Source organism: Pantherophis guttatus, chromosome 5 (genome assembly GCF_059756535.1).
Source record: "Pantherophis guttatus breed Tessera chromosome 5, ASM5975653v1, whole genome shotgun sequence".
Taxonomy (NCBI): Eukaryota; Metazoa; Chordata; class Lepidosauria; order Squamata; family Colubridae; genus Pantherophis; species Pantherophis guttatus.
Window position 1 is genome coordinate 42,312,626 of NC_142067.1, and position 12,937 is coordinate 42,325,562.

Sequence of the window (12,937 nt, forward strand, 5' to 3'; positions counted from 1 at the left end):
AATACCACTGCAGTTCTCCATTATGACCACAATTGAGCCCAAAATTTCTATTGCTGAGTGAACCAGTTGTTAAATGAGTTTTTTACAACCTTTCTCTCCATAGTTGTTAGGTTGTTAGGTGAATCACTGCAGTTATTAATGACACTATGCAGTTGTTAGGCTGTTAGGTAACTCATTGCAGAAGTTAGTAACACAGTAACCAGAAGAAATATTCATCTGGTTCAGTTCCAAGCTGGGAGAAAGACACTGGAAACATGGACGCTGATTGGAAAGTTGGTTTAATGATGAAGCAGAACCACATGGGTTCTGGGCAGCTGACAAAATGGAATGCGGGGTTTCTATACCTTCTTTGAGCTTTGTATTTGAGCTTCCTGTTCCTGTACAAGAATATGTATTCTATTGGCTGTTGCCAGATTCCCATGGGGCCAAGTAGGGGTTATAGGTGGGTCTATAGGCAAAGTACAAATCCTAGATAGTTGTCTGAGCTAAGTTTGGTTGAAGTTTGGACTACTCTGAGATGATGCAATGAAGGCCTTGTGTTCTGAAAGCATGTTGGGCAATTCCTATTGTGTCTTAATGACTTTCATCCTGTTTTGGCTCTTGGGTGAGGGATTTGCTTATGAATAGAGCTATCTAGATACTTCTCTTCTTTCAATAAGCTCTTTATCTTTTAAGTGCTGACATCTGCTGTGGGCTATTAATGAAAGTGGGGATTGCTTTCTGCCTCTAAAAAAACATGTTTCTCCATTTGGGAAATATAATAATCTGCCTTTTTTAATATTCCTCAAATATTTCATTCTTCTAGGAGGGTGGGTGCTGATTTTCTACAACAGTTATTAAGTTGTTAAGTGAATCTGACTTCCTTTTGACTTTGCTTGATCACATGAGCCCAAAACATTGCAACCATCATAAATATGAGTCTGTTGCCAAGTGTCTGAATTTTGATCACATGACCATAGGGATGCTGCAATGGTTATAAAAAAAATGTAAGAAGTAGGTTTATCAGAAATCTATTTATTTTAAAAAACATTTATGCAAAAAGCTATTTATTTTTCATTTGTAATTACCTTTGTAAATACCTATTGTAAGTAGCATTGCCTCATTTCTTTTCATGGTAAGCAAAATACATTAAGCGATTAAAAGGAAAATAAATTGGAATAAATAAAAGGAAAAGAAAGACCATAAAAGAAAAAGAAATTTAACTACATCAGCACTATTCACTATATTTTCTATACAATTTTGTTCTTGTAATTTACTCTATCTATCTATTCATAGATGTTCATAGATTACCTTTTGTTCTGTAAGGTATTTATTAGTTTGTGGAAAAGGAATCTCATCCAACCCACAATTTTTTTCTGTCTTTTCTTTTCTCTTAACCACATAGTAATAGAATGCATGAAGGCTAAATATTTTATATTTAATTTACCCAAGATAGAGGTGATTTTAATGAATAATTTATGTAAAATCAGTCTGTTTAGAAATAGGACATTTCCTGCATAACATACCTGTATTTTATTGTATATATGGTACAGAGTTCAATATTTTTTTCGGTATTCAAGAGTTAATATGGCTTTAGAGAGTAGAGATGAAAATTTTCTGAAATTGTGTAGTAATGTGCTTTTCTCTCTAACACTAGACCTCTGAAGTCCTAGAAGCACTTAATTTGAGATAATGCACTTAGTTAAATGTTAATCCTCCTTGGAATGCATGGCAATTAAAAACAAATGGGTATGTTTTATAAAACTAGCTTGATTCTATGCTATTTTGAATCTTTTCATTGACGAGATTAATGTGAGAGTCATTCATTCCATGGTTCATCAGCTGTTATCTAAGTCAGTTCCCACCAGCTGAAGTGACATGACTCTTTTGTACTATGTGATTATAATAAAAACAACTTCTACAGTTATGTGCTGCTCTTTTGAATCTATCTGAAATAGGCAGTGTTCTATATTTCTGTATTATGTATTTCTTTGCTCCATAAAAGTGTAATCTGAATTTTTGAAACTTGGATTTTCTATCCATAGCACTTGTTATTCCATAATGTTAATAATTGTTAGCTTTTCTCAGCTGTGCATAAACATCTTTGGAAGAAAAACATGCAGTTTTCAAGAAATGATAAAATATGCAGTCAAAGTATGGAATAACTTTTATGTACATAAATTATGGATGTCATGATGCATTTATTGTCTAAAAAAAGCTTCCTTGCAGCATTTTGGATAATAGAAGAGTGAAACTTCAGGAACAAAAAGTATTGGATTTGAATGTCCTCAAAACTTTATTCAAAATAAGCAAAGGAAGAAAGTTGTTTCAGTTTTATAAATTTCATTAATTCTCATTTGACGAATTTGATTATAATCTTTTGAGAATTGAATACATAATTTAAATACATAAATAACAATTTATGAAAAATCAGTGCGGAAAAATAATACTCAGTTTGATATGATCAATTGTTAAGCATGGCTATAGGTTATGATCTGTAAAATTCAGATGATAAATAGCAGCAAAGACTCTTGAACCAGAGATGTGGTATGATTGTGTAGTATAGGACAAAGCCAAACTATTTAAAGGACATGTTCATAAATGTTAGAAAATTGAAATTATAAAACCAGTACAGAGATATCCTTTCCTACTGAAACTCATCTTGTGATAGGAAAGGAGACTAATAACTGTTGTGACACTCATACCCAAGTCAGTGCCATGTCAGTAAATATATCATGATTATGAAACAAGATCTTAGGAAAATATAGACCTGCTATTGTACGGAGTCTAGATATTTCTTTCAGATATTTCAAAGAGTTTGAATACTTGGCTAATTTACGAAAGTACACACAATTCACAGCTTCTCTGAAATAAATAGGAACACTTATTCTATCAGAGGTACTAATGCTACTTGCAAAAATCCATGAATTGATTTAGTAAAAAAAAAAGAAAAAGAAAGAAATCATACAAATTCATGGAGTCCATTAATATTGAAGTGAAAATTCTTGAGGGGAAAAAAATAATATAAAAAAGATGCAAGGAAAAAAAATCACCAAAGATTTTCAAAAGTCCAGATTACTTATTGCTTCTTTGAGATTGAAGCCCTTTACTAATTTACCTATACTGAATAAGTCTGATTTAGAGTATTTTTTAATACCTGCCTTTTCCAAGAAGACTCTTCTCTGTTAATTATCCATAACCATGGTAAAGTATACTATTCAGATTACAGAAAGTCATAAAAGGCAGAAAAGGAGTGAGAAATGATAAGACAATGAAATTAAAATTATGAAATGAGAAAAAGTAAAGGCATCATAGCTATAATTATATCACCACTTTATCTCTTTATATTATTTTATCCTTGTAAACCAGTTTTCCTTCACCATTTTTCTACACAGCTTCAATTTTTTTTTATTTTTTATTTTTTGTATTTCATCAAATCTTTCCAACTATGCCTTTTTAGGGTTTCCCTTTCTATCAACATTGTAACTTGAAGTTTGAAGTTTTGAAGTTTATTAGATTTCTATACCGCCCTTCTCCCGAAGGACTCAGGGCGGTGTACAGACATATTAAAACACATAGATTTATAAAATTTAAAACCAAATTAAAATCAATATATAAAATTGGCCCACAAATTAAAACACACATACACCCCTAATAAAATTCGTATTAGGCCAGTCTGGCTTGCTGGAACAAGAGGGTCTTAAGGGCGCGGTGAAAAGTATGCAGGTCGGGGCTAAAACAGAGTTCTAGGGGCAGTCATTCCAGAGGGCTGGTGCCCCCACAGAAAAGGCTCTCCCCCTGGGTGTCGCTAGTCAGCATTGTTTGGCCGATGGCACCCTGAGGAGCCCCTCTCTGTGGGAGCATATTGGCCGGTGGGAGGTTGTTGATGGCAGAAGGCGGTCTCGTATATACCCCGGTCCTAAGCCATGGAGCACTTTAAAGGTGGTGACCAAAACCTTGAATCGCACCTGGAAGACCACTGGGAGCCAGTGCAGCTCGCGCACTCACATTCTTTATATATTAGTTTTTAAATTTCACTCTTTCTGAATTTTCTCTATAAAACAAAATTATGTGCATGTGTTTACTTCATTATATTTTGTACTCAGTTTATATATATTTAGCACCCAAACATTCTTGACTCTATCTGTTCTTGTTACATCATAGACACTATGATTTATAATACTATACATTATAGTATTTTAATTCTAGATTCAAGTATTTTTTTTCTATATATTTTGTTTAACTTTTATTTTCAACTACTTCTAGGGTATTCCTTTCTGAACTGTTCGTGTTCTTCCGCTCTTCTTCACTAAGATTATTTAAAGTCACTTGTGTGGCTTCATTTGACTGTTAAGGGATGGAAAGTTGGTGTTTCTTCCAGGGATCTACTGTAGTTCATCTGTGGTGGTGGTGATGATGATGTCTTAATTGCTGCTACTTTTTTTCTTCTGCTTGGCTTTTTGACACTCAGCTCTTTGTCACTGGCTCTCTCATAACTGGTACATCTCTTAATGACTTCTGTAGATCAGTTATGCCAGTTATGCCATCATTAGGTTGCTGCAGATTGTGTGAGTGAATAGATACTTAGATCTAGTAAGGCCTTTTTACTGGTCCATTTGGGATTTCAACACCTCCTTTCCAATCCACAAACAACTTGGCATCTCAGTTCAGCTTCTTGCCATCAATATATATTTACAGCACTTTGTTGATTCTGTTCATGTGACCCACTTATTCACACCAACTCTTCTCCTCTGCAGTCGTCCAGAGGACTTGGGACTTCTTACTCATCTCATTATATCTAATTTCTTGATCCTTCTCTCTTATAATTTCTTCTCAACTCATATTTTTATTTCTTCTTGGGCCTTCCTTCGTTTTTTTCTCTCCTTCAGGATTCCACACTTCTTTTCTTCACCACCCACACAGTTTCTTTAACTGGACTCCTGTTTAAAAGGTCAACACAATACATAAGGGATAGGTAGGGCCTTAAAAAGAAATCAGAGAGGGAGGAGCATAGGTGTTCTTTTGGTTTTGTCTCCTTCCTTTCACAACTAACAGTTGCACATCTTAAAATTTATTTTATTACTATATTGTTAGTAGATGCTTTATCAAGGAACACAATTTTATCTACTTAATGTAGTTTTTCCCACTATTTATATATGATTTATATTTTAAGTATCAAACATAACTACTTTGAGCTGAGATACAGGAATTTTCAAATACATGCTGCTTTTATCATATAGTCTATAATTCAGTTTCTTAGCCACCAACAGATTATTTGTTTTTGATGTACATACTGCATTTACATTTATGTCCCAAATGACTTTAATGCTACCAGTCATTTATTGTTCATTTATTCTTAACTATATAAAGAAATGAAAGTAATTCACACATTTTTCCTTAGTCTGTTAATGTCGAGTTCACTAATACTTATTGTTTATTCTTGTGACTTCTTTAGTTTCATTACATACTGTTCCTATTGAATTGAGCACCCAGTGTTCTATTATATATGCATACAAAATATGAAGTACAAAATATAATTTCTCTAAATAAACAGATTTATTCAAACAAAATTCTGGCCTGGACATGCCAACACAGAGTTTCATTATAGTTTTTCCAGAATTTGCTCATTGTTGCCTCTTATACTCTTAATCAGAATTCTTGTAATTATAAAAAAATGAGCTTGACTGGTGTCAAAAAAGAGTTGGACCAATGAATGAAACTCAAGAAGATCAAAAGTTATTAGTCTGGATGGCAGCATGATTATCTTTGAAGAGCATCTGCTGAGAGACTAGTAGGCTTCCTAGTCCAGTTGGTTGATCCCTGTGAAAACAGACTGTTGAACTCAGTGGTGAGCTGCAAATTTTTTAACAACCAGTTCTCTGCCCTGATGACTGGCAGGGTGGGCGTGGCTGGGTTGGCATGGCCAACTCAATGTCACTTACGTCGAGGAGTGCTTCGCCTTGCCTGCCCTCTCATGACCGTGGGGCTGCTGCAATGGTCATGTGAAAAATGGTCAAAAGTCACTTTTTTCAGTGCCCTTGTAACTTTGAATGGTCACTAAATGAACTATTGTAAGTCAAGGATTACCTGTCCAAAAATACAAAAAACTTCTTCACTTGCAAAAAGCTGCCCTAAATACTAGTCATTAGATTAGAAATGGGTGAATACACACTGACGATCAATAAGTCATAGCCGTCATGGAAACCTAAACCATTCTGTCTGAATACCTTCCTTTTTCTCAGCAATACCTGCAACCCAGAGTTACAAATCAGGCAGGTTGCCAGAGCACATTGAGGAATTAAAATAGTTAAAATACAAGCAGCCAAGTTACTCTTGCTCATAAAGTGAAACTCTTTAGCAGAGAGGTCATTTAAGCTCTCCAGAAAGTGGGTAGGCATATTTGGTGTACAAAATGCCGAGCTAAAGAGACAAATTAACAAATTAACATCTTCAGCGAGGGCTAATTCCATTCTGCCTTTATTCAAACCTTGCTGCGGAGAATTTTTGCTTATGATTATAGCTATCTATCTCTTTATCTCTTAAGTGCTGACATTTTCTGTGGGCTATTAAGGAAGGTGGGGGATGCTTTCTCCCTCTAAGAAAACATGTTTCTCCATTTCTCATTCAGGGAAATATATTATTCCTTTTTAATATTTCTCAAAATATTTCATTTTTCTAGGAGAGGGGTGGCTACTAACTTTCTGCAATTGGTGCCATGTTACTATGCCACATTATCATGAGAGAAAACTAAAACAAATTGGAAGGAGGATTCACTTATTATCAGTGAGCAATCATGTGCCTTGCCCGCTCCAAAGCAATGCAAGAGACTCCTGTCCCAAAGGTGCTTTTTCAAGAGGCAACTGGACTTTCTGGAAACCAAGAAAGTCCAGTTGTCTCTTGAAAAAAACACCTTTGGGACAAACATGACCTGGATGATTGAAGAATCCCCATAGACAAGAGACTCCTGTGCTCAGTGAACTAACAAAGTACAGTTTCCCACCCAGGAGAACCAATCATTAGATCCATTTGCACTACTTAAAGATACCAGCTTGTTTCATTCACCTCACAAGATATCCTGAGGTAATCATCCAGATTTAAGGAAAGACCACATGCCCCCAGTAAGGCAGTAAAAAAATTAACCAGAATGCCAAGCTTGCATCCTGCCTCTCAGGATTTTTTTCTATGGTTATGTCAACCCTTCTGTAAATAGCTCTTCTTTAACAATCTTTAAGAAAGTCAAGCCCCAGGAATAAAAGTACCACAAAAACCTCTGAGTGGGGGGGGAGCCTCTGGAGAAACTCAGCCTACAGACAGAAAGTCTGGCCGTAAGGCTTACAATGTAACAAGCTTAACCCAGAAGCAGTTTCTAGGAAAATTAAAATAAGGATTAGGCTAGAAATACAGGATACCAGAATGTTTCTTTCCTGCCTCTCTTGAAGGATTAGCCCTGTATAGTGGGAAAAGATTTCTTCCAACAACCAGTTCTCCAAACTACTCAGAAAATTAACATCCGGTTCAGGAGAACCGGTGAGAATAGGTAGCAGCCCACCTCTGGCTGAACTCATGAACCAGAAGTTTGATACAACAGGACACTGCTTATTTTCTTATGTTCCTGCTATTTTTGTCAAATATTAATCCTGATCATTCTCCTACACCTTCCACCCTTTGGAGTTTGGAATAACTATAAATATGCCAAAGAGATGGTGAGATTGCAGCAGTGTGATGATGTTTTCAACAGATACATCAGTCCAAAAGTAAATCAGTTTTATATAATAGTGTGATGATGTTTTCAACATACACACCAGTCCACAAGCAAATCAGTTCTATAACATTTCTCCAGTCGTATCATCTACCTCTCATCCTTACAATTTTTCAACATTCTTACAGTATCTTCTTTTTCATCATTATTTTTCTCTTAGACAATAACATTGGTCTAAACAGTTTACAATTTGATATAAAATATTCTTTCCAACAAATTATTTCACCACATTTAGTTTCTAATTCTAGTCTTTTAATGTTATTTTCTGCTTTTGACTATAGTCTTTCCAACTATCTTTTTCTCATCCTCAATTTTAGCAGCAATCATTCTCTTACTTGCTTTTCCCCTTCTGTCCACAGTCTCCTTCACTTCAACTTTCCATCAAACATCTTTCCCAATAACATAATGCCATTTGTTAGTGGAACTCTAAAACATATTATTTTCAAACTGTTCCAAGCAGATTCAACATTATTTCTTATTTCTACTGTCCATTTGTCCAGTTGGGAATCATATTATTTTTTATAAAGGACTTACACTTTTTTCTTGCAGTCATTGTATTTTCACTTATTTTTTTTTCACTTTACTTCCCTCCCTCTCAACCACTATTGTCAATAGCAAAACATAATATATCCTATATGTAGAACTTCATATCACTCTTGTATCCTTCACTAGCCTGTCTTTCATTGAAAACAATAACAAAATCATGTTTTACAGACATATTAATTCTAATCCAGCTCACCCTAGGAAATGATCCACACCTATATTAATAAATTGCTAAAAATATAACTAACTGGGATGGGTAGAGGTGGAACAGGTATATTTTGATTTTTCAGGAAAAAGTAGAAAGAAAGAATGGGCTAATGGTCCCATCCGGGAGTGGAGAATGCCACTATATCACTAGTATACAGAACAAAAAAATAGATAATGTTGATAAGCAGAATCTCTCCTGATTAGTTAACAGTTGTTTATTATAAATCAAATATACAATTCCGAACAATACCTTTCACTTCTTTGTCATTTTTGAACCATCTAATATCTGCAGCTGGCTTACTACCAGATGTTTTGCAAGTAAGTTCCATCCAATCTCCTTCCATAATTGGTGAAATAAATCCACTAATTTGAGGAGTCTCTGGAACACCTAATAAAAGATAAACAAATGAATTACAGTTTTGCTAATAGTTTGTTTAAGGTTTTTTTTCAAACAGTGGGGAAAGTAAAATAGTAGTAATCATTAGAAAAATTGCTTTAGTAATAACACAGCAGGGAATGAATAATAAATACATTAATTTATATATCAATTATAGGTTTATCACATAACTTAGTCTCCCAAATCAAATACAGAAGATGAACTTTGAAAATATATATAAGTGAAAACTAAACTTTCTTTTTAGTTTTGAACCAATTATTCAATTTCAGGATTTGAGCAATTCATGCTGTGAAGACAACAAACATATTCATTAAAACATTTTTCTTCAGTAAAATAACTGTTTGAACACAAACTGTCGAGAATGGACATGACATTTTTAACAATGAGAAAAGAGCCATTGATTAAAACCAAATCATATTTATTCCAATTAATAAGTTAATATTAAACTGAATAATAAACTTCAGCATATCACTGAGTCTTTTATTTAGACCAGTGTGATTTTTGATTAAACCACATGGTGATCACTTATATAATTTATCCTATGAAAATTATAAATTCATTGGAAATCAATTCACTATATTAAATTGAACTCAGAGGATAGTTGCAGGTCTGAACGTTTATGCATTATAGTAGACAATGAAGTGCAGAAAGTAGATGAGGTGCTGGTCTTGGTGCAGGAAACAGCACATCAAGCAGAGTCCAGCAATTTCATTTTTTTTCACTTTGTCAACAATTTCAATTATAGTAAAATTCACCCCTTGCCTTCTTCCAGTTGTGTTCTAGGCATCTCTTGATTGGTTCAACACCCTCAATTTTTCTGTAAAACACAGGAAGTGTTGGGAATGATGTCTTGGTCCATATTCCAGGCAGTGATTAAGAACTCTGTAGGACTGTGTAGCAGAGCTTCAGGTAGGAAAAAAATATTCATGCTGACCTCTCCAAAATATTTCATATTATTGGATGGAACTCAGATGAGGAAGAAAAGAGGAATGGAGTACAAAGGGGAGTTGAAAAGTAGAATGGAGACTTTACTATTGATTTGTCCCTATAAATGAATCAGTCTATTTGTGGTTCATTTTTACATACTGTACTTTTCATAACTGCATTTATCCTATGTCACCATCAAATTGTAGTTTAAAAAGAAATCAACATCAAAATTTGTATTTAAATAAGTATATAAAACACCACCATCACCACCACCATCATCATTTTAGCCATTGTCTATCCCCTGCAGGATGAAGGCCTCTTCTGCATGTTTCCAACCTAGATGATCCTGAACTTCCTTTTGCCAAATGGGCCCATAAGTTTTAGGTCTCTTTTGTGAATGCTTTTTATCAAGCGGGATCTATTCTATGACTGCCTTGGTCCTTTTTGCCATCAGTTCTTTTTGCTATGTATCCAGCCCATTTCCATTTCAATTCTTTTACTCTCTTGATGATATTGTATATTTTGTTTGTTCTCTAATCCATGTGCACATCTTTCTATCTTGTTTTATAATGCTGAGCATGTATCTTTCCATGGCTCTTTGCACTACTCATAGCTTTTGTATCTATTGTGAGGTTAGTGTCCATATTTCACTGGTATATGTTAGAGCAGGTAGCACACGCTGATTGAAAAGTTTTCTTTTCAGGCATAAGGGGAGGCTGTTCTTGAAAATTATGCTTAGTATGCCAAAGGTCTGCCAACCACATTTAACACACCATTCAATTTCCTTTATTGTATCACCTTCCACTGACATCTGTTGGCCAAGGTATATGTAGTGCTATTATTATATTTGGTTCTAATTAAGAGCTTGCAAAGGAAAGAGGAAGAGAAAAAGCTGAAGAAGCAGACTTAATAATTTAATAATATAAAACAGGACCAATTTTTTTTCATAGTTCTGCTAAGAAACTGTTAGAGAAATTTCCCTCAACATATAGAAATGACTGTAAACTTCTGTTTTGCATGACATATAGATGTTATCTCATTCCAGAATACTAGTATTATATATTCTAATGTTCTTGATTTAAAGAAAATCAATTGTCTAGATATTCATCATTCATTAAATGAGCAGCCATTTTTCTATTAAGTTGATCCTTATGAATTCTTAATTTTAAACACAGTCAGCTCCATACATCATATTTCATCATTTATTATTATCAATTCTATATTCAAAAGCCAGCTGTTGCACATTATTGCCAACAGCTCACACTGAAAGGTCAGACTTAAGTAAGTATACTGAATTATGTGAAGCTATTGCTTATTGACTTTCATTTCAAACATAGGACAGATTATGTGTTATGCATTGTTATAACAAATAATGTTGGACATCTGCTTCAACAGTTTCCCAACCACGGCTTAGAATCTGCTAGTTAATTATGCTGGACTATTTCTTTTCAGGTTTCTTATTTTTCTAGTAAATCTGGCAGCAATTTTGCAAATGTATTGCTTGTTGGAAATTAAATGGATATAGTGAAGCAAAAGAATGAAAATCATTTCCATCAAGAGAGAAAGAAAGGAAAAATGTTTTATATGGAGTGAATAAAGAAGAGCATAACATATAGCAGAAGGAAGCTCATAAAATGGAGGGCTAAAATGGAAAGAAATAGAAAATAAAATGATTTTAATGATTAATATAGATGTAAAGTTAAATAGGATAGATTTGAAAGGAACAGAAATAATTTACGCATAGAAGGCAAATCTTAGTGTGAAAAATTCAAACCTAGTCATGGCTCTTTTAGACATAAAACATGTAATATACAATCCACTGGAAGTTATGATATTAATTCAATTACAAACAAGGTATTATACCATAATTACTAATTAAATTATTTAAAAGTTTTAAATGAACATTAAAATATGCAGTTGTGTACAACATTATGCTTACTATAGTATAATCTTGTTTATTCAATGGGATTTATTTCTGAATAAATATATATTTCTGAATAAATATACTAAATGAAGGTCAGGTGGTTAAGCCAGATGGTTAAAGTAGCAAGTTTGAAACTGGAAATGATTAGGTCTGTTTCAACCTTAGGCACAAAGCTAGCTGGGTGACCTTGGGCATTCACTCTCCCTCAGCTCTAGGAAAGAGCAAATGGTAAACCACTTTTGAAATTTTGCCAAGATAACTACAGATTTGTCCAGGCAGTTGCAACACTGCAACACTGATTCAAAGACACAAAAACAACAAAGAGCATACTAAATGTTATTATATACTGTAAATCTAATGAGGGAAATGAAATACTTTCTACAATCTTTTTATCTTTTCAACTAGAGTAATGAGTTGATGTTTTTACAATTCTGAGATACATGTTTTTTTATTATTAGACAAAGGGTGGATATTACTTGACACTCACAATATACTCATAAATAAATCATAATAAAGATGAGTCAACACTTTACATTATCAGAGAGACGTGCAAATGTTGCACTTAACAATGTTGCACTTAATATTAATATTAACATATAATAATCTGAAATAAATTAAGACTTTATTCAAATACATATATTTCTAAGCCATTGAAATACTTCATGGATGATTTACAGTTACAGTACCAAATATAAAATGAGTTGCTACATAGCTCCTTCATATTATTATAGACACTTTGTAGAAATGTAATACGTTACACTGAATTAAAAACCTGATTTTTTAAAATGAAAATATTCTTATTTAGATTAAAAACCAACTTGCATTTGTCTTTATCCCAGAAACATTTTCAGTTGTTCCCTCTCCCTTTTAACATTAAACTGGTAAAATAGTCTCAGTGGAACTAGCAGAGGCACATCTTTCATATCCTAGGCACAAAAGCAATTCTTTGGGTGGCTTAAGTTTAATATTACTAGCACACAGAACATTTTACATCAGCCTTATTAAATTCAACTCTCACCTTACTATAGACAAAGATTTTTTAAAAAGTAGAAAATTGGAAAATGGACAAATAAGAAAAAGCAAGGAAATGTGCCAGATTTTGTCAGTGACCCTCTCAGCACAAGATATCCTTATGAATAATAACAACTTATACAAAAGTTCTGCCATGTACAGAATTCTTTCCAGTACCACAATCACAAAC

At 33.8% G+C, this 12,937-nt stretch overlaps 1 protein-coding gene across 6 annotated transcripts in view; it reads right to left on the minus strand.

Moving 5' to 3' along the window:
- CADM2 (cell adhesion molecule 2) overlaps positions 1-12,937 on the minus strand; it is a 382,098-nt gene that overhangs the window by 76,879 nt on the left and 292,282 nt on the right. For all 6 annotated transcript variants that reach the window (XR_015734449.1, XR_015734448.1, XM_034420012.3 and 3 more), the window contains one exon: positions 8,739-8,876. Coding sequence is in view for 4 of the 6 variants with exons in the window: in XM_034420012.3 (XP_034275903.1) it covers positions 8,739-8,876 (138 nt within the window). In the remaining 2 variants the exon portion in view is untranslated. The remainder of the gene's footprint in view (positions 1-8,738; positions 8,877-12,937) is intronic.